Source organism: Lycorma delicatula, chromosome 9 (assembly GCF_047948215.1).
Source record: "Lycorma delicatula isolate Av1 chromosome 9, ASM4794821v1, whole genome shotgun sequence".
Classification (NCBI taxonomy): Eukaryota; Metazoa; Arthropoda; class Insecta; order Hemiptera; family Fulgoridae; genus Lycorma; species Lycorma delicatula.
This window is the reverse complement of record NC_134463.1, coordinates 79,200,761-79,226,787: the sequence shown is the minus strand read 5'-3', so window position 1 is coordinate 79,226,787 and position 26,027 is coordinate 79,200,761. Positions and strand designations below refer to the sequence as shown.

Below are 26,027 nucleotides of genomic sequence, written 5' to 3'. Positions count from 1 at the left end.
TTGTATGTTTAATTGCTTTGTCAATTTCTTTGTATACACACCCTACCTTGTTATCATCATGAGCACTTGTAGGCATAAAGACATTAACAATCGTTGTCGGGTTAGGTTTTGATTTTATCCTTATTACAATGATTCTATCACTAATGCATTTTGAAATACTCTACTCTCTTCCTTATCATATTTTTCATTACGAAACCTGCTCCTGCCTACCCTTTATTTAAAGCTGAGTTAATTATTCTAAGATCACCTGACCAAAAGTAGTTTTCTTCTTTTCACCGTACCTTGCTAATTCCTACTACATCTATATTTAGCCTGTATATTTCCCTCTTTAAATTTTCTAACCTACCAACCTTTTTTAGACATTTAATATTCCACACCCTTACTCGTAGAATGTTACTTTTTAATTTTGTGGTGAGCCCTTCCTTAGCAGTTCCCACCCGGAGTTCCAAATGGGGGACTAGTTTACCTGCAAAATATTTTACCAAAGAAGGTGCCTTCATCTTTGTTACATGAAAATGCAGAGAGCTACATTTTCTTGGAAAAAAAAACAGCTGTAGTTTTCCATTGATTTCAGCTGCGCAGTACTCAGAAGTTTTGAGTGATGTTGATAAGGCCATTTAAGTCCTCCAAACCCACGCCCTTAACAACCACTAAAAGAGCTACTGCTCTCTCAGGAATCATGCCTTAGTCACGCTTTCAATAGATACCTTTCTGATATGGTTGCACCTTTTGTCTAGCTACTCTGTATCTCTGAACACTCAAGCCCCTCACCATCAGCAAGGCTCATGATTCATAGAGAGAGTGCCAAACATTATTACGGCTGTCATTCAGCCAATGGATCAAAATCTAATCCAGATGGTTAAAACAAATTATAAAAAGAGTCTATTGTATAGTTTAATTAGTAAATCAGAAAATACGTCTAATTTAAAATGTTTGACAGAAATAAATCGTAAAGACGTTGTACTTGATCTTGCACAAGCATGGGTAAAGAAAGATTCCTGCCAAAACATTAGCGTACTCTTGGAAAAATTTGTGGCCAACTCATCCTCTTTTACATTTATACAAAAAACATTAAAAAACTGAAAAATGAACATAGCCAATGACAGATGAAAGAAGTGATTTCAGCTCTGATGCTGAAATAAATGACATAAGGTAATCACTAGCCCAACTATGCAGTCAGAATGACTCAGAAGGACTGACACAAGATGACATAAATAAATGGCTGACTGGAGAAGAAAATGGCTGACTTGAAGATGAAAATTATCAGTCTATGACCAACCAGGAGATAATTGAAAATTTGCTGGATCAGGATGAAGACGATGTCAGCAGAAATGTGACACCTTCACCTTTGATTAGCACCGTAGGTCACGAAAGTGTTTTGAGTGTGTTTAACATGTGTATCAAGTGGGCTGAAAAAAATGAAGTGGCAGCTGCCGATATTTTAACATTAAAATGTTTGCAAAAAAATTATTTTAAACTCTCCATTAAAGCAAAAAAACAAAAGACTATTGACCACTATTTTTCTGTTAAGTAAGTACTTAAAAAATAGAGTATCCATTTACCAACAATTGTGAGTAAGTACCAACAGTTGTGGTAAGTGGATATTGTATTTTTTATACAAATTGTATAATCCAACGGTGCCAGATGTTAAGAAAATTGAACCTAAACTATAAGTAAGTAACCCTTCAGGTTTGTCTAGTGGTGAACACGTCTTCCCAAATCAGCTGATTTTGAAGTCGAGAGTTCCAGCGTTCAAGTCCTTGTAAAAGCAGTTACTTTTATATCGATTTGAATACTAGATCGTGGATACCGGTGTTCTTTGGTGGTTGGATTTCAATTAACCACACATCTCAGGAATGGTCAATCTGAGACTGTACAAGACTTCATTTACATTCATACATATCATCCTCTGAAGTAATACCTGAATGGTAATTTCCAAAGGCTAAACAGGAAAAAGAAAGAAAATATAAGTAAGTAGATGTATGTATTATTGTTATTTTCTTAATCATATTACATCAGTTTGAATTAATAAATTCATATGAAAGTACATAACTGTTTTCTGTTGTAATTTTCATTGAAATTAGGGTAATGCCAGTAATCCAAAAAAATTTCGGTAATCCAACATCAGGGCTGCCTGATATGATCGGATTATCAAGAGCCTACTGGATATTTTACTAGTAAAATGTTGTTTTTCTGGCACTGAATTAATAAAACAGCATAGTTTTCAAATTTTATATTCTGTCAATGTAGTTTGTACTTTGAAAGGCTTAGAATTTTTTTGGCAATTCATGCAAGTAATTGAAGAGTAATCTTTTTTTTTATTGTATTTTATTAGTTCAATTTTGATTGTTTCTCTTGGTGTTTTTAAAGTATTGTGCTGCAGAGATATGTTTGTATTGATGTATATTACAAAAATGATTTTATTTTTTAGATAAACTTATTTTTCGTTTAGGTTAGTCCTTGGCCTAGAGGTAAAATTCTTGGAGGATCAAGTAGATTGAATTACATGGTTTATGTGAGAGGTCATTGTAATGATTACAATACGTGGTCCTCTGATGATAATGAAGAGTGGACTTGTAATGAAGCTATGAAATATTTTAGAAGATCTGAAAGACAAACTGGACGTTACCATAATAATTGTATGTGTACTTTTTAAAATAGATTTTATTTTGTTATTTTTCTAAAAGTGATATTGGAATGAATAATTAAAGTTATTTATTTATTCATTTTATCACAATTTATCTAGTTATCAATATAGCCAATATTTTTACATAATGATTGGAGGTGATGAAAATCTGCCAGATCTAGATTAAGAATCAAATCCAGGTCCATTATTCAGAAGCCAGAATACTGATTACTATACATCTAGTTAGCCACTAATAATTATTGGCAGTAATAGGATAATAATATTAAAATAATATATATATACATATACATGTTGTTCCTATATCAATTACATGAATTTGAAAATTTTAACTTTTGAAAAATTGTTCAGGCTTTTTTTTAAAACGTATTCTGAGTGAGTAGATGCCAAGACCATTTCTCTGTTAATCATGGTGCTATATATATAGCAGTGTATAGCTTTATACCAGAGCATTAAAATTTATAAATGATAATACAGTATCAATAACTATATAGCTATCAATAATGAATATAACATAGGAACTGTTAATAATTTTTACTAAACAAGTGTATATATAAATTTAACAGTAAAACATATTCTAAAAAATTCTAATAAAAATTTTCTACCCATAATATATAATAATTGCACATTTAATTTTTTTTAAAAATCTTTCTATAAAATATTTAATATGACAAACACGCACTGGAATTGTCAAATTCAACCGGGCAAGAATTGTCTGTAAGTGATCTCAATGAGCGAGTTCAAGAAGACAATCAAAGACCCATTGCCCATTACATGACCGACGAAGAAATTGTCAACTCCATTCTACAACCTAACGATAATTTGTCAGAGGAAAAAAGGGAAGGTGTTGCAGAGGTTGCTGTTACGGAGAGGTCTACACACTCAATAAAAGACATTCTGGAAAATATAAAAAGTGTAATTACATGGATAGAGTAACAAAGTGATAGTGATAATTGTCATTTACTGGAATTAAAAAGTGTAAAATCATATATTATAAAGAAGAAACATACAACTGCGAAACAAAAAAACAATTACTTCTTATTTTGAAAAAAATAATTTACATTCAAAGAAGAAATATATCGTATCTTCTGCACCTAACTTGTTTCTGTGTAAGTACACATTATAGTGCACTTACTATAGTGGCTTTTTCTATTAAACCATTTTTGCTTGATATTTGCCAATTTTTTTAATTGATCCCCTTTGTGGTAAAATTTACTTCTCGAAAAAACACGGTTAGCCTATAATGCGGGTTCATGTAAGTCCCCCAATAACCGCGTTATAGCGGTGTTACACTGCATTTACAATGAATCAGTTGTATACAAGATAAATTGTGGTAGTGATAATTCTAAGAAATATTTACTGACATGACCAGCAGAACGTTTGAAAAAAGATTCTAAGAACATTTACAAGCGTTTTAAGTTTGTAAACAAAAATCTTATGCAGACCATGTAGAAAATAATAAGCATAAATTCATTAATTTACAGGACATGGAAATTTTACAAATAAATAGTAATAAACTTAAAACGTAATCTCTTGAAAAAATTGACATAGTGCAAAAAAATTATAAATGAACAATTAAATTTTGAAGATAATTGGTTTAAACGAATGATAAAATTTATTTAATATTAAAATTATCTAAATTATAGCAATATAAAATTATCAATTTTTCATTTTTCATTATTTAAAATTACCATTTATTTATTGATCTAGAAGCTGAAATGTACTTCTTTTCTATTTTAATTTGTAACATAAACGATTATTTATTTGAGTCTGATGAAGTAGTGATTACTACAAAAGTGGTCATATAAAAAATAAAATATTAATGCAGTAAGTATTACAGTTTTTATTATTGATAATAAATATAGATGTATATATTGACTGCTGAATCAGAGCCAGACTGATTAGTATTATGGATTAGTGGATGGCAAGGACTTAATGTTTATCAGTAATATCTGTGTGACCTCAAACGCTGACTTCAGCTTTGAACTGTTCAATTTAAATGATTACAAGATGATGAAAAGAATTCTAGCCTTAATTTTATAGTTTGAAATACTTCACAAATTCAGTTTTTTTTGTTCAGGGCTGAGTAGTAATATGTTGATATTGTTTTACTTTTATTTACATATAAATTCATTCATTATTATCTAAATTTTAATTTATTGTAACAAATTTTTAACATCCTTACAAGATATAAAAAAAAAAATTCATTGTAATTTTTTTTCAGATGACACACACAGTCGGTTTGGATCAGTTGCAGTTTCAGATTTAAAATTAAATTCACCATTTGCAGATGCATTATTAGCCGCTGCTTTAGAGTTAGGTTTTAAACCAAATATTGATCTTAATACCTGTAATAATACTGGTTTTATGAAAGTGCAGTCAACTACATTGAATGGTTCTCGTTTTAGTACTGATAAATTATTATATAATAAAAAAAATATTAAAATTTTAACAAATTCCCATGTTGAAAAGGTTTGTAATTTTCCTTTTATTTCATGTTTATTTTCTGTAAAACAACATTATTTTATTATTTGTATGTTTAAATTTGTTGCAACATTTTGGAAGTACAAATCTTATTGAATGTGTAACCTTATGGTGAACATTTAACTTACTGATGTTAGTTTTATTAGTTCCTATTGTATTTAAATCCTATTGTATATTAAGAAATGTAGAAGCATTATGAAATTGTTTTTAGAATATTTTATCATGTTGTTATTTGCGAAGAGCTTTTAAAATTTAGACGTTTACTATCAAGCTTAATATAACACACCATTTCATTTAGGTTGATGAAATCTGTTAAGATTTATTACTTTCATACTTGTAATTTTTAACATTGTTATGTATATATAATGTTAAAATCAGATACTCTTATTGTCTTATCATCTTTCGGCAAATGTTTTACCAATTTCTATTGAAGAGAAACCCAGCTACAGTAATGTACATAGATGGGTCGAAACACAGTGGTACCATTGGATGCACTTTTGTTATAAATGACAGAACAAATTTGTTTAGTTTACCTGGTGTTAAAAGTGTCTATAATGCTGAACTGTACATCATCAATAGTTTAATATCATTAACCCAAAATACTGTCATATCCTCATTTGTACCGATTCGTATAGTGCACTCCAAGCTTCAGAAGGCTTGTTTGTTTATATTCTAAACATCCTATCGTTACCAAAATTCATAATGCAATTGCTGAGTTGAACTGTCACAACACACAAGTGAGTTTCTGTTGGATGCCTAGTCCAGATAATGAACGTGTGAATTTCACTGCTAAAACGCATGTAGTTTTTATCTTTCACCAGTCATATTACTACTACTGATTTTATTAATTCTGTTAAACATACTCTTCAAGGAAGGTGGCAAAGTGACTGGATTATTACAGTAGATAATAAACTCTGACACATTAAGGATACTATACGGTCATGGAGCTCTTCAATCTGCAATAACCACAGAGAGGAGGTTATTATTTGCCATTTACGAATAGGGCATACTAATCTTACAAATGGACAACTAATGAGTCAAACCGATGTACTTGTTTGTGTTCGCTGCAACTGCTGACTAATGATACACCACATACTCATAGGCTGTGTGTGTTATGTGGTATTGCATCGTAAATTTAAATGATGAACTAACATCCAAGATATTCTAGGAAACAATATGATGATGCTGTCGAATATCTTGTTGTTTCTTAAGGCTGTGCTTCTGTATTCGACTATTTAATAATTATTTAAATATGTTTTCTTTTGTAATATATTATTATGTTTGTCGGGGGATGATGCAAAAGTGTTTTCCAACTTCTCAATTAAAAAAATAGAAAAAATAAAGATGCATTGTATTCCCGAAACAGGTCTATTAATATTAATTTATTACTTCACTAAATTTGTTACAATATTTTGCTTAACTTATTCATAAGAATATCTTAGGTACAAGTACACTGAAATTTGCTTTCTTTGAGAGTACTGATGTTTATTATATAGCAGCACTCTGGATAAAACAAAAATGCCATTTGTAGAGGCAGATGCCATAATTTTTTTGTGTATATTTGACTTAAAGAAGTCAGCAGGAAATTATTAAAGTTTTTACTTTCTCTAGTAAGCCTGACACAGTAGTGTATGAGGTGTGTTCAAAAAAGTAATGAGAATTTTTGTTTTTTGGAAAGAATTTTATTTACTTGTCTATATTATTGTTATCCCCTTGAAAATAGCCCCATTTGATATTATACACTTATGCCACCGCTTTTTCCAGTCCCTGAAACACTTCTTGAACTCAATCTTTGGAGTAGTGTTTGGCTCTTTCAGCTATTCGCTTTTAATCTCATCTATGCTTGTAAAATGACGACCCTTTAAGGTTCTCTTTATTTTTAGGATAAAAAAAGTCACATGGGGCCATGTCTGGAAAATATGGCGGTTAAGGTATCATTACAGTGTTGTTTTTGGCTAAAAATTGACAAACAAGCAATGAAGTGTAAGCAGGCACATTATCGTGGTGCAAAAGCCATGTATTGTTTCACTATAAATCTGGGTGTCTTTTCGGATTTCCTCATGTAAACGGCATTGAACTTGTAGATAATACTCCTCCTTATTGATTATTTGACCTTGTGGCAAAAACTCATGATGCACTATGTCATTAAAATCGAAGAATACAGTGAGCATAACCTTTACATTCGACTGTACTTGTCGAGTTTTTTGTTTTGGTGAGCCAGAATGCCTCCACTGGGACAATTGAGCCTTAGTTTCGACATCGTATCCGTAAACCCATGTTTCATCACCTGTTATGACACGTTTCAGTAGTTCTGCATTGTTGTTGAGTTCATTTAGCGACTCTTTAGCAACTTCCATTTGCTGCTCTTTTTGTTTGAAATTCAACAATTTTGGAACAAATTTTGCTGTCACATGTTTCATACCCAAAACATCTGAAAAAATTTCATGGCATGAGCCAGTTGATATCCCAACATCATCAGCAACTTCTCTGATTGTGATTCGGTGATCATTCATAATCATTTCTTTCACTTTTTCCATGTTTTCATCGGTTGTTGATGTGCTGGGGCGCTTGTCATCTTCAACGTCTTTACGGCCATCTTGAAAAAGCTTATACCATTTGTAAATCCTTGCTTTACTCTTAGCAGACTCACCAAAAGCAATATTTAACATTTTAAAAACATTACTACACTTTATTCCATTTTTATAACAAAATTTAATACAAATTCTCTGATCCATTATTTATACAAAAAAAAGTCGTAGATCGTACCAAAACACATGTTATCCTTTTGACAGCTGACAACAGATTAAACATCCAATATGGCTAAAAATGTACAGATACTTTTCAGACATGTTTACCAATACAACAATGAAAAAATCCTGAGAATCGGACTAATACAACCCTCGAAATTTCAAAATTCTCGTTAATTTTTTAACACTCCTCGTACTTGTTATTTTAAGCAACAGTTTAGCCGTTTGTGGGATGAGTTGTTTATTATGTCAAGCAGCTTATCAGCTACTCCATCTTTACATAATGTAAGCTGTATATGAGTTATTACATTTTTAGAAAATGTTTTTGTAGGGCCTCAGTACTCCTTCAAAAAAATCCTACCATTATTATTGTTTATATTTCAATCATGATGGCAGATAAGTTTTGACTTAATTAAATGTAAATCTTTTTCTACATTATTAATTTAAAGCAATGTTTGTATCTTTTTTAAAATATGTCAGCTAGGTTTTATTAAGAAGGGGTTATGAAGCTTGGGGTGTACGATATTGGAAAAGAAGACAAATGCGTATAGTTCAGGCTCGAAGAGCTGTTATTTTATCTGCTGGTACTGTGGCTACACCCCAAATTTTAATGCTGTCTGGAATTGGACCTCAAAGACATCTTGATAAACATGGTGTAAGTATTTTCTTTAATTATTACTTTATAAATTTATGTAGTTGTTGAAATATTAAGTAGGGAGCAGTTATGTTAATTTGATTTAATTTCTGAATGTTAATTAAGTTTTTACTTTAATGATTTTTGGTACACTTTAATTAAATCACAATTTCTTTCATTAATAAAAAACTCTCCATCAGTTTTAGAGTATTACATATTGAACAAAAGAATGCTTTTGGAGTAAATACTTATACTGAGTTTTTGTTATTTTCATACGCAGATTATCATTTATATAAGTGACAAAAGTGGTTAAAAGAGAGATGATTGAGGGTAGTGCATATTTTACTTAAGGTTCTACTTATAGTAAAACCTTCCTAAAAGTGGAAACCATTGGGTCATCAAAATTTTTTTATTTTGGGTGGTTTCGATGTTGAATAGTGACTGTTTTGAATAGATGGGGTTGTAAAAATATTTACAGTTTATAAATCAAAATATCCTATTAAAATTAAATTAGAGTATTTAAAATAGATTAATGAACTTGTAAAATAACAAAATTGTACTAAACTTTTAAATTTCAATAAACATAATTCATTGATATTGTTATAATGTTCAGCTAATATACTGATGGCAACCCACTGGGTTGATCTAGTGGTGAACTCATCATCACAAATCAGCTGATTTCGAAGTCCAGAGTTCTAAGGTTCAATTCCTAGAAAAGGTACTTTTATACGGGTTTGAATACTAGAACATGGCATTGGTTTTCTTTGTGGTTGGGTTTCAATTAACGACACATCTTAGGAATGGTCGTTAGGCTAAAAGAAAAAACTATATTGGTGGCAGTAATCTGAAAAATAATCCAGTTTTATCACCATTATTTATTTTCTTCATTTTATTTTGACCAGCCATAATAATTTGTTCCATCCTTTTACTTTTATTGTATCAATATCACTGGCCGCTATGCAAATTTGATTCTAAATGGTGTTGAGTTGTTTCTGTTTAAGCATTCAAGAGCCATTTATTGCTTTACATTAATTTTTTTCAAAATTCTCTTGCAAAGCTTGTACTGAAATTTTTGCTAAAATACTTTTGAATGCTTTTTGCCCAAATTAAAAATATGAAGAATAAAATGTTTAAATGACTAGTAAAGGTAAAGTAGTATACTATGCACTTAACTATATTTATTCTAACTGTAAACTAAATGTAATGTAATTACATTACATTAAAAGTAACTGAAAACGGCAAAACACATTAAAAAAATGTTATTGTACACTAATAACTGAATCCAAGGTAAACATTATTTAAAAACTACCAGATGGAATGGGTTTTAATTATTTTTAAAGAATTCTACCATAGTTTGAAGGCATTGTTCTGGTTTCATATTAAAAGTTGAAAATAAACATTTCATATTAAGTTATAATTTAATGTAGAATTCTACAGTATTTGAAAAAATATAATTCACTATTATCCAATTGTGCCCTAGCTAGACTGGGAAAGAATTATCTCCATTGACATATAATAGATTTCCTTTATTCAAATATTTTAATTCTACTAAAAATAAAAAAGACATTCCAGTTTAATAAAGCTGCTTAAGAAGGTTTTAACTGAAGTTAAGAAAAAAATAAAAAATAAAATAAAATTGTATTTTGATGTTTAAATTTATAAATAGACAGTAAAACAATTAGTTATAAATGTTCATAAAGCACTTGTAAACTGCAGTAAAACAGGTGAGGTATTTTGAAATATTAACTAACCAGTGCTATATGGAAACCAAATTACCTTTATGAGTATTTTTAAAATTTAAGTTAATGAAAATTATTATACTGTTACAAGATTTAGTTGTTACCATAATTTTTGCTTCATTACTTCTAAATGGATACATAATATGAAACATTTCAATCCTTAAATCATTACATCTTTGATATCTAGAAACCTAATTTCAAACTCTCTTAAATTGTAATAATAATCCATCTAAAATACATTAAGATGAATTTAATATACATTACAATGATGAGCAAGTTTTTTCAAAGAAGCAGGGGGTTGTTTAATTTTACAGCTAGTAACACATACAAAGTAAACAAATGTGTTAAAACAATAATTGATGTGGTGTAGATAATAATTTAAAAAATATTTCATTAGTGTGACATTGGATGTGTTATTCTTATGAAGTGAATCAGTAGATTATGTAGATGAAAGGAACCTGTACTACCCTAGTATTTGAGTCTGTAGCTTGTCAGACTGTCCTTTAATTACATTAGTCAACACAAAATTTGTATTTATGCTATTGAAATTGTGTTGCCATGTAAAGGTTTTATGTAAATCATAAATTTGTAAAGGTTTTTTATAATGAACTAATTTTGATCAACTACTGTTTACAAGTTAGAGTAGTCTCTGCATTGTTACTTTTAAACAATGTGCATACATGCTTAATAAAGAAAAAATAAATAAATATATACACTTTATCATGAGAAGTAGACACATGCAAACACATCTGTATATGATATCATATGGTCATCTCTTGTTGGCTACTACAAACCTTAAAATCTTATTCAGTTTAGCTTCACTTGTCTATACTGTGTGTTGTGTTTCACAGAGTTATTACTATTTTGCTATTTTTTTCATCAATTCTTTATAACACAAAAGTGATTTCTTTTTTTATTTACTACAATATGGCTTCTGCAAAGTTTTGTGGATATTCAAATCATTCAGACAGTTTTTGTTATGTCTGTGATAAATTTACGCCTAAATCTCAAAAAAAAATACTATTTCTGAATTGATAAAAACAGGTTACAAATTTTATTTTGATTGTAGATTCAGGAATCAAGGTAAAATGTGGGTGTCTCGTGTTATTTTCATATCGTGCTTAGTAACTGTTAACTGAATGGTTGAAGGGGAAACGATGAACCATGCTATTTGCTTACCGATGGTTTGGCGTGAACATAAGGACCACTTCACAAACCGCTACTTTTGTATGACCAAATATATTTGGATTTTCATTCAAAAATTAACAGTTTTCATGCTAAAATAAAAAGTAAATATGCAGATGTATTGCCAGCTCTAAAGCCGGTACTACACAGAGAGGAGTTACCTGTATATGTACCACCATCTAATCCGACATTGCTAGAAAAACAATCTGAAAATGAAGCAGAGAATGCTGAAGAGTTTCTTCCTGTATCTAACGAGAAATCTTATTTAATCCAACAATATAAACTAAATGATTTAGTTCACAATTTAAAGTTATCGAACCAACAAGCTGAACTTCTGGGTCAAGACTGCAACAGTAGAATATTTTAGCAGAAAAAACAAAAGTTGCTATGTTTAGAACACAAAATAAAACTCTTTCAACTTATTTTACTAGGAAAAATTCATTGTGCATTTGTACCGTTGATGACGGCCTGATGAAAGCGTTTGGAATTCAGCATATTCCTGAAGAATGACGAGTTTTTATTGACTCTTCTAAAGTTAGTGTGAAAGCAGTTTTATTGTGTAATTGTAAAAAACATCCATCCATTCCATTAGTTCATGCAGTCTACATGAAAGAAACATATGAAACTATGGCATCAATACTAGAAGCAATAAAATACAAGGAGCGTATGTGACAAATTTGCAGTGATACTTCTTGGTTTACAAAATATTGTTGTTATTTTTGCCTTTGGGATAGCAGTGATACAAAACATCATTACCAAGTAAAGAACTGGCCATTGCAGCAGAACTTTGTTGCTGGTGAAAAAATGTAAAGCATTTATCATTAACTGAGAGTGGTAAATAATACTGCCACCATTCCACATAAAACTCAGATACATGAAAGATTTTGTAAAGGCACTAGACAAAGATGGACTAGGATTTAATCATTAAAAATAGGTTTTCCTAAACTGAGTGATGATAAGCAGAAGAAGGATATATTTATCGGTCCCCAGATCAAGAAACTGCTTAAGGACTTAACTTTTGATGATAGACAATAATGTGAACTAGTGTAAGGAAGTCCTTCAAAATTGTTGTTTTTTTTAGGCAGCAGAAAAGATAAAACTATGTATTTTTTTATTAATAAGCTGTTAGACAACTACAAACGTCTAGGATGTTGCATGTCATTAAAAATTCATTAGATGGGAGGAAGTGAATTTTCCAAAAAATTTGTGCTCTGTCAACGACAAGCAAGGAGAGTATTTTCATCAGGATATTCTGACATAGACCAAAAAAGATATTTAGTACCAAGGAAGATGGGATACTGGAATAAGGTGACTATTGTTGGTTTAAGAAACTGATCAACCATTGTACAGGCAAAAAGTTTGTCACCATATTTTAAAAATAAAGGTAAGACAATTCCAGTGATTTAAACTTTTAAAAACTGTTATTTTTAAAAAAATTCCAAATATTTAGACTTTTAGAAAATGTTATTTTAAAATTGTATTAATGTATTTCAGTTGCATTTGAATAAATATAAATTCAGTAGATTTAAAAAAAAATTTAATGAATAACCTTTTTTTTGTACCAAATGCATTAGACATATCATTTAGAACTAATACATAGGGGAGAAAGAGCAGCCAATATTATTGATGATGAGTTCAGACTTACAAGCACTTATTCAATGAGAAATCTTTCATTGATTAAGAGCAACTATGAAAATTTTGTATGTAAAGCCTCCCTCCCTTAATTTATTACATTGGTTATTGTTTTATTAGTTTCAATTTATATAAAAATAATTTTTATAAATTTCTATTTGTTTTTTTGCTATATTTTTTAGATAAAGACATTTGTTAATTTACCAGTTGGTGATAATTTACAAGACCATGTTGCTACAGGACTAGATATAATTAAATTAAATTCTTCATCTCCAATATGGCATACCACCATGACTAATCCTAAATATGCGTATGATTATTTTGTTAAATCTGAAGGTATATAAGTCTTTCTTTTATAACTACTTTTATATATGTAAGAGGGTGTACTCACTGTTTGTAATTAAATAATATCTAAACAAAAATACCTACATTAATTAATCTAATTTGTAGTGTAGTGTAAGGTACTAAATTTTTCATGTTAGGAGGAGCTGGCAATTTATGTCATGCATGTGCGAGTGGTTTGTGGTGGAACGAGCCAGTCATATTAGTCAGTGCAGCAGAAGACAATCGAGTAGCAACAGTGGCTGAGGTTTGCTTATTGTTTGTTGATTGCAAGGCTGTACTGAAGTGGTACAAGAACATTCACGAGGTACAACGACAGTGGCAGAGAAAGATCCGGCCGAGCATGAACAGTTACAAGTCTGGCATCCAGTGCTGCCGTGTTGCAACATTTCACCTTGTAACTGCAAAAATCAGTGAACCAGGGAGCGCTTGAAAGTGGAATGAGCCAGTGTAAGATGCATTCTGAAGAGTGCAAAGTGGAAGGTGTACATTCCAAGACTGCTACACGCGATGAATGAGGATGCTCCAGATCGAAGGATGGACTATTGTGAATGGTATCAGCACATGGTTGGTGAGGATGAGAAATTTGCAGGGAAGTTAGTGTGGACTGATGAGCTGTAATTCAAACTTAACGGTACTGTGAACCACCACAATTGTGTTTATTCGGCTCCTGAAAATCCTCATGCTCATGTGGACAGGGCAGTGAATCCATTGGAGATTGCTGTGTAGTGTGGTCTATCAATGCATGGTTTGATTGGTCTCTTCTTCAAGGGTCTGTAACTGGTGAGATGTACCTTGATATGCTTCAGACAAGGATTTTGTGTGCCATCCAAAACCTGTATGGTAATGAACTTCTTTACGTTTAACAAGATGTCAGGTTGTACCTTGATAAAACTCTACCAGACGGTGGGTAGGTTGAAGAGGTGCTGTTGAGTACCCACCTTGGTCTCCTGATTTGACGCCTCTGGACTTATACCTCTGGGGGACCATCAAGAATGACATGTATCGACAAAAACCAGCAAAAATCCTACAAACTACGTGAAAAAATTGTAGAGTCATGTGCTGCCACTACACCAGATGTACTAACAGCCATAGCTCAGTGTGCACTTAGACATCATGGGCGTTGTATAGATGGTGCTGGTGATCATTTCGGACACATACCATAACCCTCTCTCTGCCAAAAATTGTCACGAGATATGGACTCGCAAACAGTGAGTACATCTTTTTGGATCCCTTTATACATATACATATAGATTTAGGTATTACAGATTTTTGCATTTACTGATTGTGCATTTATTTTGTGACAGCTATTTTTACATTATATATGTTTTTAACATTTCATTTATTATTTTGGTCATCCATCCTGAGAGTGGAAGTCATCCCATTTTATTATAAATATAACTAATAATAATTTTTTAACTAATGTGTTTTATTTAATGCAAAACTAACTTTTTCTACCTAGTTACTATTTATATATAAGTACTTAATGCATTGTCCAACGGGCATTTTAATTTTATGTCATATCTGTCCACTGCCCGCTCATTGACATAATTAATCATTGTTTACATTTGGCCATTAGCACTCACACTGCTTCTTTCTAAAACATCCTTCAGTTTGGTAAAAAGACTATAGTCAAATGCAGCCAGGTCAGGGCTGTAGACAGGATGATAAAAAATTTCTTACTTAAATTTTACAAGTATCCATTTGCATTCATTACTAAGCCTGCGAGGAACACACTTAGCATAAATCTATAATTAAAATGAATAGCAACAATTTAATAAATAAGGTGCCAGAAACAACTAACAGATTTTCACATATTTCATGAAGTGTAAAATGCCAATCCTGTTTGATGAATTCATAAACAGACTCAGAAAATTATTCATAATGACAGATGGGCGGCGATCAGTTTGTTCATAATCATAAATGATTTGCCGTCCTGCATTAAATTTTTAACAACATTGTTGTATTGATAATTCATCCAACATATCTTTGTAAAACTTACAAAATCATTCACCAAGATTTGATGGCCACATACTTCTTGCATTAAGAAATTGAATTAGATCTCAGTTCACAAACGGTAGCATTCTTTATTTTTTAATCCATTTTAAATATGTACAGAAATTGTACAACTATACAGTTCTCGCACAGTTTTAACATATATGTGTATATGTATATAAATTCTATTAAATAAACCTTCTAGAGAATATTGAGTTAAGCATGTTTTACCTTAATTTTTCATGAAAGTACTTTTGCAGGATCCTGCATCCTCAGTCATTATTGAAATAATTCTGTTATTTCAATTATTTATTTAATTTTAATATAGTTTACATTAAATATATGATTTTTATATTTATATACATGCATTTTAATATATTTAATATATATTTTAATATATTTAATTTTATGTCATTAATTTCTAATATGTCTAATTTGTGTTAATATTAGAAACAGAATGTTTATTTTTTATTAGATAATAAAAAACAAACATTCTGTTATTATTACAGATACTAATACAAATTTAAAGATATTAGAAATTAATAAAGGTGACAACAGATTAAATATATTAGAAAAATATTATATGAATATATATATATATATATATATATATATATATAAGAGGCTCGGCTGATAAATTTTGCACATATATTTGTAGCATGGGAATAAAAAGAGATATTGGAATGAATTTTTAAAAAATGAATAAAATTACAATACCTTAGCTATGAAATACAGTATTTATTTTAATCCCCGTTTACACTGATACACCTTTCTCAACGTATGACAAGTTTTACATTTCTTTACTGAAAAATTCTGGTGGTATTTCTCAGATCCAAGTGGCCACAGCTTCCTTCACCTCATCCTTGGTGAATCCTCCCAACTTTCAGATCCCTCTTCAGAGGAAGGAAAAGTGGAGGTCACATGGAGCCAAATCCAGCAAGTATGGTGGATGCAGAATAGGCTCAAACTTTAACTTACAGAGAGCCTCAGTAGTGGCGTACAATCTGTGAGGCTGTGCATTGTCATATTGCAACATTATGGGCATGGTGGTTTGTCAAACGCAACATCTGAGGTGTCTTTAACATCTCAATGTACCATTTGGAGTTCACAGTCTTCCCACGTTCGAGATACTCTGTCACATAAACATGTTTGACGTCCCAAAATACTGTCAAAAGGAGTTTCTTTGCCAAGGCTTGAGTTTCAGATTTTTTAGGTTTTGGCGATTCGGATGTATTCCATGTATTTGCATGTTTGTCTGTATCCCATGCTTTGCCTTTTTTCTTCCAGGTTGTAATGATGTACCCAACTCTCGTCCCCGGTCACAATATTGAAAAGGAAGTTGTTTCCTTCAGCACAATAGCGCTGTAAAAGTTATTCGCAACATTCAACATGATGCTGCTTGTGTTTGTGTCCATCAGTTTGCATTCTGTCATCTAGCACAGATTTTATGGTAACCCAGTTGCTCGATAATGTGGCCTATTTGTTCTTTAAATATGCCTAAGTGAATAGTGATACGTTACTGGGTGATTTTCCAGTCACTTTGAAGCAAATTGTCCACCTGCTTTCGATGTTTCTCATCAATCACAAAAACTGGTCATCCATTGTGAGGTGCGTCCTCAATTGTCACTTCACCAGCTTCACATTTACAAAATTTCAATGTCCACCTATTCAAAGTACTCCTGTCAACAGTTTCACTACTGTAAACCACTTTTAAATGATGAAAAATATTTGTAGGATTCACATTTTTGCTGCTAAAAATTTGATCACTGTGTGCTGTTTTAACCATGTTGACATATTGACCATACTCAACTCCATTTTAACTGCTACTGAAAATTTACCAATAAACATTTCAATGCATTATCCGCAGGTTTGTAGAGGGAGATTTCAGCTATCATGAGCTGCCATGCCCAACTCAATAGTACCTTTTGTCTCTATGTAGTATGTTAGTGTGCAAAATTTATCAGCCGAATCTCATAAATTGAAACAAAACTTCAATTTAATAAATCATCAGACAGTGTTTGAAGGAGATGGTCTTGTAAAAATTGCAGTAGATAACAGCACTTGTGTAAATTAATATGAAATTTTCATTATTGTAGTATTTTTATTTTTAAATCTCTATTATGCAATAATGGAATTATTTCAATCATGTCTGAGGATATGGGATCCTGCAAAATTACTTTCATTGAAAATTAAGGTAAGTTATGTGGTATCTCAATATTCTGTACTGGCAGGTCTATTTAATACAATTTAAATAGAGGACATTTCATAATGTTCTTAGGAGTTACAAAAATTCATACAAAAAAAGTTACAAAAAAAGTATTTCACTTGCCTAAATGAAAGTTGTACGAGGTGATGCAGGGACTCAAACGATTTTTGTTAAAATCTATAAATGTTCAATATGACACGGCATACATCAACACGAAAGTCTAGCTCTTGCCAAACTCGTTCTAACATGTCACTTTCGATAGAGTTGATTGCATTGATTATGCAAATTCTTTAACTCACCAATATAGTGCGGCATTGGTGGGATAAACACCTTATCTTTCACATATCCCCAGAGAAAGAAATCACATGGCGTGAGGTCTGGTGATCTTGGTGGCCGCAGCATAACGTATTGGTCTTCTTCAGACGCACGTCCTATCCAGCGTCGAGGTAATGTTGTGTTAAGGTACTGTCAAACCTCGTTATGAAAATGGGCAGGACAACCATCTTGCTGGAAAATGAAGTCGTTGAGTAGCTGAGGCGTAAGCCAATAATTGTAACATATCCAGGTATATCGTGCCAGTTACTGTCGTTTCCATAAAAAAGAACGGCCCATACACTGCCTCACGAGAGATCGCACAAAAACCGTTTACTTTCGAAGAATCCCGAATGTGTTCCACATAAGCATCTGGGTTTTCCGTTTCCCAAACTCGCACGTTATGACGGTTTACTTTGCCGCAAATATGGAAAGTAGGTATATCGCTGAAAATTATCTTGTTTACAAAACCTTCATCTAACAACATCTTTTCCTATAACTGTAAACAAAAATTGAGCCTACGTGTTTTATCTCCATCAGAAAGACGCTGGATTAATTGAAGATGGTATGGTTTGCATAATAAACGTTTATGAAGAACTCTCTACACTGTTGTTTCCGGAATTCCTAATTCTCTGCCTGCAGCCGCAGTCGATTTTGACGGGCTGCGAATGAAACTTGCATGCAGACGTTCGACATTGACTTCCGAGGTTGATGGACGATCAGTTGATTTTCGCTTGCACAAGGAACCAGTTTCACTGAATTGTTTATACCATGCACGAATTGAATTGTTACTTGGTGGCTCCTTATGAAATTTCAACCAAAACGCACGTTGCACAGAAATGACTGACTTTGACAAGTGAAATTCTAACACACAAAACGACTTCTCGCTTCCCATGGTAGCCATTTTCTCTACTGTCAATGCCTAGCAAGCAAATGGTTTACTAACTGCCTAGTATATGTGGAAAAAACTATTTGAAGTACTCTTTCGTACAGTACTTGTTTTATTCTTATGAGTGAAATAGTTTTTTGTTAATGAATTTTCAAAACTCTAAAGAACATTATGAAACGCTCTGTATAGTACAGAGGAATAATATGAATCTTAAAAAGATTAATTTCAGTAAAATAATGTGTGTATGTGTGCACGCACGTGTTTACAAATAATTTTAAGAATGCAGTGAGAACTCACACAGATAAAGTAGATATGTGATGGTCTGGCTGAATAAGAATTTAATTCAGTCCAATAAGGATGCATGAATGGGTATTATCTTCCAAATGATCTTTGTATTATATTTTCTATTTGTATTATTATAATATTAATAATTATAATCATGTCTATTTCATGGATTACAAAAGAAAAAAATGATTTCTGAACTATGATAGAAAAAATTAACTGTTATACTGTGCTAGTAAACTATATTCCTTTTTTCCCTATTCCTAAGTTTTAAATTTTTATTTGTAGCAAACATGGTAAATCATGCATAAAGTAGCGTGTGTTTTTTGTCTTTTTAATATAAGTGCATTTTCATTATTCCATATCTTTAATTATATAAAATATTAGTGCTTAAGTATCTAAAAATGTAGCTTTATCTGTATTTAAGATATTTTTATTTAATTTTCTATTTGTTGGAATGCATTTTCAATATAGCACACTTTAAACAGAGTTTGTACTCTGAGTCTGTACAAGAGTTTCACTCTTGTTAAAGTTAGTTTTTTTTTATGTTCCGAATTGTGTTTTAACAATGCTATTGTGATATTTATATAATTTCAATGAATGGTAGTATAAAAACATAGTTTTGAAGGAAAGAAGCACTTCTATTAATCTTTCTGACAATCTTAGCTTTCTAATAATGAAGAATACAATTGCTCACACTAAAACAGCCGTCTGCATGCCTGCACTTTCTGTAAAGTACAATTTTTGCACTGTAATCTGTACTTTATAATCTGCATTGTAATCTCATTCATAATAGATGAGTGGATGAGTTCCTGACCATTAAATGAAAATTTTTCTTTATTTTAAACCCTTGTAAAAGCTACATTTCATCATGAATTGACAGTCACATGAACTGTTAATTGAAATGCAAATGAAATGTTAATTATACAACATAAAGTTTGCATTCTGACCATCCTCAATGTAAGTGTTTCCTCTATTTTGAAAAGCATAATGATGTTTATAGACATGTAATCAGAGAACCTTCATATTTTGAAAAAGTTCAGTTAAATTATTAAAACTGTAAAAATATTTCTTATTACACTTGCTAAAAGTTATTTTATATATGTATAATTTATATAGAGGTTTTAAAGCTGTGTAATATTTCTCTAGTTTCATATACATTGATTAATTATACATGAAATGAAAGAGCAACTCAAATAGTTTTGGGTGTACACAAATTTATAAACTGTTTCCTATACCTTCTGCTTGAAAGCACTAGTAACAAATATGGCCCAACAGGAAGTGTTCTGTGTTTTGCAGTTTGCAAAGCATGAATTGTTTTTTATGTTGGTGAAGGGAAAATCTGCAACCAGATGGCCAGCGCTCTTTGGCTAGTAGATCAACTGGTGGCATTCTGGCAATCACCAGTCACTCCTCCTTCCTCTAGTGAGTCCTCTCCTATTTTTAATAGTCTCTCTTAGAAGCCTCCACTTCATGGACACAGCCAATAGACTGATTTCCGGCTTTTTCTGGTGCTGCTTTCACCTAATGTTTCTCTGCATACATCAACCATCACGCCACTCAGCTCCACACCCTCAGAGCCATTTTCTGCACAAATGCATCTCAGATCCCAGGAGCCTGGATCGGTCTCATTCTCCAAGGACCCAATACACCAATTTCATGACCTTACCCCATGGCCCTCCAGTGATAATCTCTATACAGCGATGGTCGCTGAGAGTCTTGTCTTCCAACACTCGCAAACACACATCTCTTGCCTCAGACTCCTCAACAAACATAAGGTCTAGAGTTAAACCCTCTCCCCTCTATGAAATGTGTGTGTACCAAAGGTGGCACACACCATATTTACAGAGGCCATCACCTCGGCCAATATACTGCCTCTTAGATTTGATGTTTCACTGCAAAATTCAGGGGACTTCACATTGAAGTCCCCGCATATGAATGCCAGGCCATTCCGCCTCCACAAATCTGCAGTTAGACTCTCTATCCTGTTAGTAAATTCCACTGTTGATATGTTAGGTGAGACATAGCAGCTATAGAAAATCCTGTCACCACCCTCAACTCAGATGAACCCCAGTCCCTTACTACTACCACTAATTGCACCCTGTTTGGGAACTGTTGCTATGGCACAAGTACATTCATCATCCAATATCATCCTGTGAGTTTCACTACACCAAGGTTCAGTTCAGCAACCAACATAACTCTGCCTCACAGTCCTTGGCCATGGCCCACAGTAAATCATGAGGCTGCTGGGAATGGCTGGTATTCAGCTGTAATACTTTTATTGAGCTCTGCATAAAGTGGCTCTCCACACCACACTTTCTACACATTGCCGGCTCTCTGCACCCTGCCTTTAAGTGGCCTTCCTTTACACAATTGAAGCAGCAGTGCATATGATCTGATCCCTGACACCTGGAGTCTTTATGTCCCAGGTCCCAGCACCATTAGCATCTTTCCTGTTCAGTATCCATTGTTACTCTACAAGATATCACTCCCACACTTAAGCAACCCTTCAACAGGAACTTCTCAGCCGCCTCACTACTCACAGTTAACAAGGTCACCTGAGTTCCAGAGTGGGCTGGCCTGAGCCCAATTGACTGCTCCATCTCCTCATCCTGTTTGGTAACTTCACTGCTTTAACCACCTGTTCTTTGATGGCCAGGACGTCGATATCTTTAAAAAGATTTTGGAGCTGAAAAGTTGGGTAATGCCAAGAACCGGAAGGATTCAGGTTAATAAGGAAGGGATAGGGAGATTGTTTACTACAGTTAACAGCAACATCACTATCATGCAGAAACAAGTCAAAGGACTTAGAAAAATTTGTAGTCTTGTGAGGTTTTTTTTAAATAAATTATTTTTTATAAATAAGTCTGGTATTAAATTTAAAAAAAAATTAAATGAAGAAAAAACATTTTGTTTACATCAAAGTAATTTATAAAAAAATGTCATTATAAAATTGAAAAAATGCTTTTCTATTTTAAGCAAAGCAGTACACATTCTGATTCTATTTGTTGGTAGCTTGAAGCTTGAATTAATTAGTGGAGTTATCTGAATTGTTTACTGCTTAACATTATTGTTAACATTTTCTTTTATTATTTGAGCAGAATGCAACTCAACCAATTTATATTAAATGTAAAAGCTTCTCTTTTGGCTTTTTAATTGAACTAGGTAATAGTATGAGCTGTGATTTAAGAAATATTGGTCAGGAGGCCTTCATATTAATATTATTTTATGTTAAGTTCTATGTTTTTCTATGATTTCAGAAAATCTATTTCAAAAAAATTATTGAACTCACTCTGAAAGAATTTCTGTTTGAATGGTTACATTATCCAACTCTACTGATTCTGAATCAACCAGAACAATTTCTTTCTTAAGAGATTATTTCCCAGAAATCTCAGGTTTTGGTGGTCCATGGTTATAAGGCACTTCTTGTTTTATTGATAATGGTCTTGGAGTGATTTTGTATGCTTCCCATATAACTTTCATTGGAAATCATAAAAATTGAAGTAGTTGTGGTTTTAGTTTCTAGAATTTTAAACCATATTTTATCTATGATTTCTGGTGGGATAATTTAATAATTAAGAAGAAGTATGTTACTGTAAAATGATGAATTTTGCAATGTTAGTCTTTAAGAAATAAGTTTCACATATAAAAAAAATTTCTGTACTTACTATGTTTATATGCTGGCATTTAAATATTTTGGTGTTGGGTTTTGTCACATTACCCATTTTACCTTTCTCATTAAAATATGTCTTCAGCACATTTAAGTCGTAATAAATATAATTCTAATATATTATTTAATTTAATGACTTTTAAAATGTGAACAAGGCATTCTTGATTGGGACTTGAACCTGGACCTCTGGATGAAAGGCAGAGGTGTTACCATAATTTACAAAAATTTTATAAAAATGTATTTTACATAATAATTTATAAATATTTTTTTTATTTTTCACTTTTAATGAAAATTATATATATGTTTAAAATTTTCTTTTAATGATTACTGAAAATTGTTTGACATTACTTTCAGGTCCGTTTACTTTTCCTGGCTGTGAAATTGTAGGACTAATGCACAGCCCTTTTATAAAATCTGTAAACAATACACCACCTGATATACAGATAATGACTTTACCAGCTGGTTTATCTACTGATGCTGGTGTAGTGTTAAGAAAAGCTATGGGAATAAATAATTTGGTAACTATTATTTTTATAATTTATTTTTTGTTGGTTAACATTGGCTGTAAGAACTCTAATGTACTTTGAGTTTGTGTTTTAAGTTAAAGTACATTTGTTGATAAAGTATGATTAAAGTTTGTTGTAAAAAAAAGAAAATTATTTAATAATTATTTTTAAAATAAATGAAAATGTGCTTCTAGAGAATATTTTTACAGCTCCTGCTCTTTATCACTATTGTTGCAAATGAAATTGTTGTTAAGGGTGCCTATCTCTAATAGTTATGAAAAATCTGTAGAATATGGTTAAATAGAGTATTTTGATCTGTATACTGTTGTTTAATTCATATTTTTTTCAAAATTTAGAATATTTATAAATTTCATATTGTTTTATATTTCTACTCACATCAAATACGCTAAGCCAAACTTGCATGTTACAGTTTAATTATTTGTATTTGTGTCTAGTTTTTGATAAGGTAGATTTATAAACTTACATTCTGATATACTTTTTGTGTTCATTTTATCTATGGGTAATAAGGTATCAGGTCTTACCATTGCATCATCATTATTATTATTAATGCAATTTAATTTCATGCTTTCTTATATCTTTGTTTATTAATGTGTGTTTCCTTAAGATGTCTATGATATTTATTTTGTTCAGAAACTTTTGTATAAATGTTGGTTGATGTTCAAGGTATGTTGTAAAAATAATGATCAAACCTTTTGAAATGTGTATTGATTTGGTAGTTTTGTGTAAAGAAAAACATTACATCACATCTCAATAAGGATTCTTTCTATATTGTGCAGTTCATTTGCTGCACGATTCAAGTTTTTTATTGTTTGTGTCACATTTTGGTTATTTTTACAGTGAGTGATAATGTGAGCAACATATTAACACGAAATGTTTTATGAAACTCAGAAAAACATCTACAGAAACACATGACTTATTAATGCAAGCTTACAGTTATGATTGCTTTAGCCATATTCAGCAGTATGAATTATTTATAAAATTTTAAAATGTATGTGAGTTGATTGATAATGATCCGCTTTCAGGAAGGATGACAACATTGACATAATCCTCTCATTGCACAAAAGTCAGAGAACTTTTGCATCTAATCATCGTTACTTTGTTGGGGAGTATGCATTATATATAATATAATAGCAGATAAATATATAATACAGCCAAGTGCAACATTTCACTTGGCCTTGCAATGATTTTCTATTCAAAAAATTGAAGGCATATTGAATCAGCAAAGCTTATGTCCTGGTTGATGTTATACAACCAAAAAAGATAATTTTCATATTGTGTTGTATTAGGAGCTGTGGAAAAATAATTTAAATAAAAATTTAAACTGTTAAATCAATTGATGATAAAACCTTTTAAATATCATCATAACAGGTGACAGAACATAGGTTTAAACTATGATGTTGAAAACTAAAGTTCAGCCTTTACATTGCTAAATTTAGAAAGACTAAAAAAATTTTTTGAGTTTAACCAAATGTCAAGATCATATTGACAGTAAAGCTGTCATACACTATGAATTTTTACCTCAAATGGAAACATTGGAAATAAATAATTCTTCTTCAAGGTGAAATAGTAAAAAGTGAAAACTGCTGTGAGTTACTTTGATTGCTGAAGACAGAAATCAAATACAAAAGGTGTAGTAAACTTTCCAAGGTGTGATTTTCCTTCAGAAAAACACTTGACTTGACCTCGTATGGCCAATAAAACAATTTATCCTCAAGATCTCAATTTTGAGCTGTTGGACCACCCATTGTACTGGCCTGACTTGACTTAGTAATGTTTTCTTACTTTTGGCCCACTGAGAAAAGAAGTGTCAGTTGAATAATTTTTGTTCTGGTCATGAAGTGGTGCAAAATTGGCTATACATCAAAACATTTCTTCCAGGAAGGAATTCAAAAGCTGATTTGAATATATATATATATTCAAAACACTTATAGACTTACTGTAATTTATAATATATAAATTATACAATATTTTAATATTTCTATTGGCTATTTTCATTTTTTCCATAAATTATATACTAAATTTTATAGTGTTTATAACTTTTCAAATAATGATTTCGGTAATAATATTAAATTATTTTTTCAGTTATGGAAAAATTATTTTGCACCTTTAGTTGGTCAGTCAGTCGGTACAATGTTGGCAACATTGTTACATCCTAAAAGTAGAGGGGTTGTAAGATTACGCTCATCTGATCCATTTGAATTACCAATTATAGATCCTCAATATTTAAGTCATCCAGATGATTTACATACATTAAGTAAGGGTAAGTACAGAAGACTTAGCAAAGATGACTGTGTATTATGTAACTTTTTTTAAAATAGCATTATTAATGATAATTTAAGATCAGTCAACATTTAGCTTTAAATTTTGTAAAATAATATTGTTACAGTTTTATTATGGATGACTACAGAGAGAGTGTTATGATGTCTACAGAGAGTATACAAAATGAAAGATGATGAAAACAGAAAATAGTATAAATTTAAAAAAATTTAATCAATATAGAAAGTGCAAAGAAACAAAGGATGTTTAATTTGAAGAAGAAATGTCTTAAATTAGAAAAGAAAGTAATTATAGTAAAGGTGGATTATCATATTTTTAAAAAAAATGAAAGTTTTGGAAAAATTAACTTAAAATGGACCATTGCTGAGGAATAGATGGAAGACTATTGTTAAATCATTTCGAATGACGAAATGTTTTTTCTTTATTCTGTTTTTTCTAAATAATAACAAGAAAACTTGGAGC

The 26,027-nt window shown here is 31.4% G+C and overlaps 1 protein-coding gene across 1 annotated transcript in view; it reads left to right on the top strand.

Annotated features, from left to right (window-relative positions):
- Window positions 1-26,027, top strand: part of LOC142330246 (alcohol dehydrogenase [acceptor]-like) — a 45,772-nt gene that overhangs the window by 13,939 nt on the left and 5,806 nt on the right. Inside the window, exons 3-8 of the mRNA XM_075375415.1 lie at window positions 2,453-2,639; window positions 4,869-5,116; window positions 8,360-8,530; window positions 13,248-13,401; window positions 23,116-23,279; window positions 25,371-25,548. Of these exons, the coding sequence (XP_075231530.1) occupies window positions 2,453-2,639; window positions 4,869-5,116; window positions 8,360-8,530; window positions 13,248-13,401; window positions 23,116-23,279; window positions 25,371-25,548 (1,102 nt within the window). The remainder of the gene's footprint in view (window positions 1-2,452; window positions 2,640-4,868; window positions 5,117-8,359; window positions 8,531-13,247; window positions 13,402-23,115; window positions 23,280-25,370; window positions 25,549-26,027) is intronic.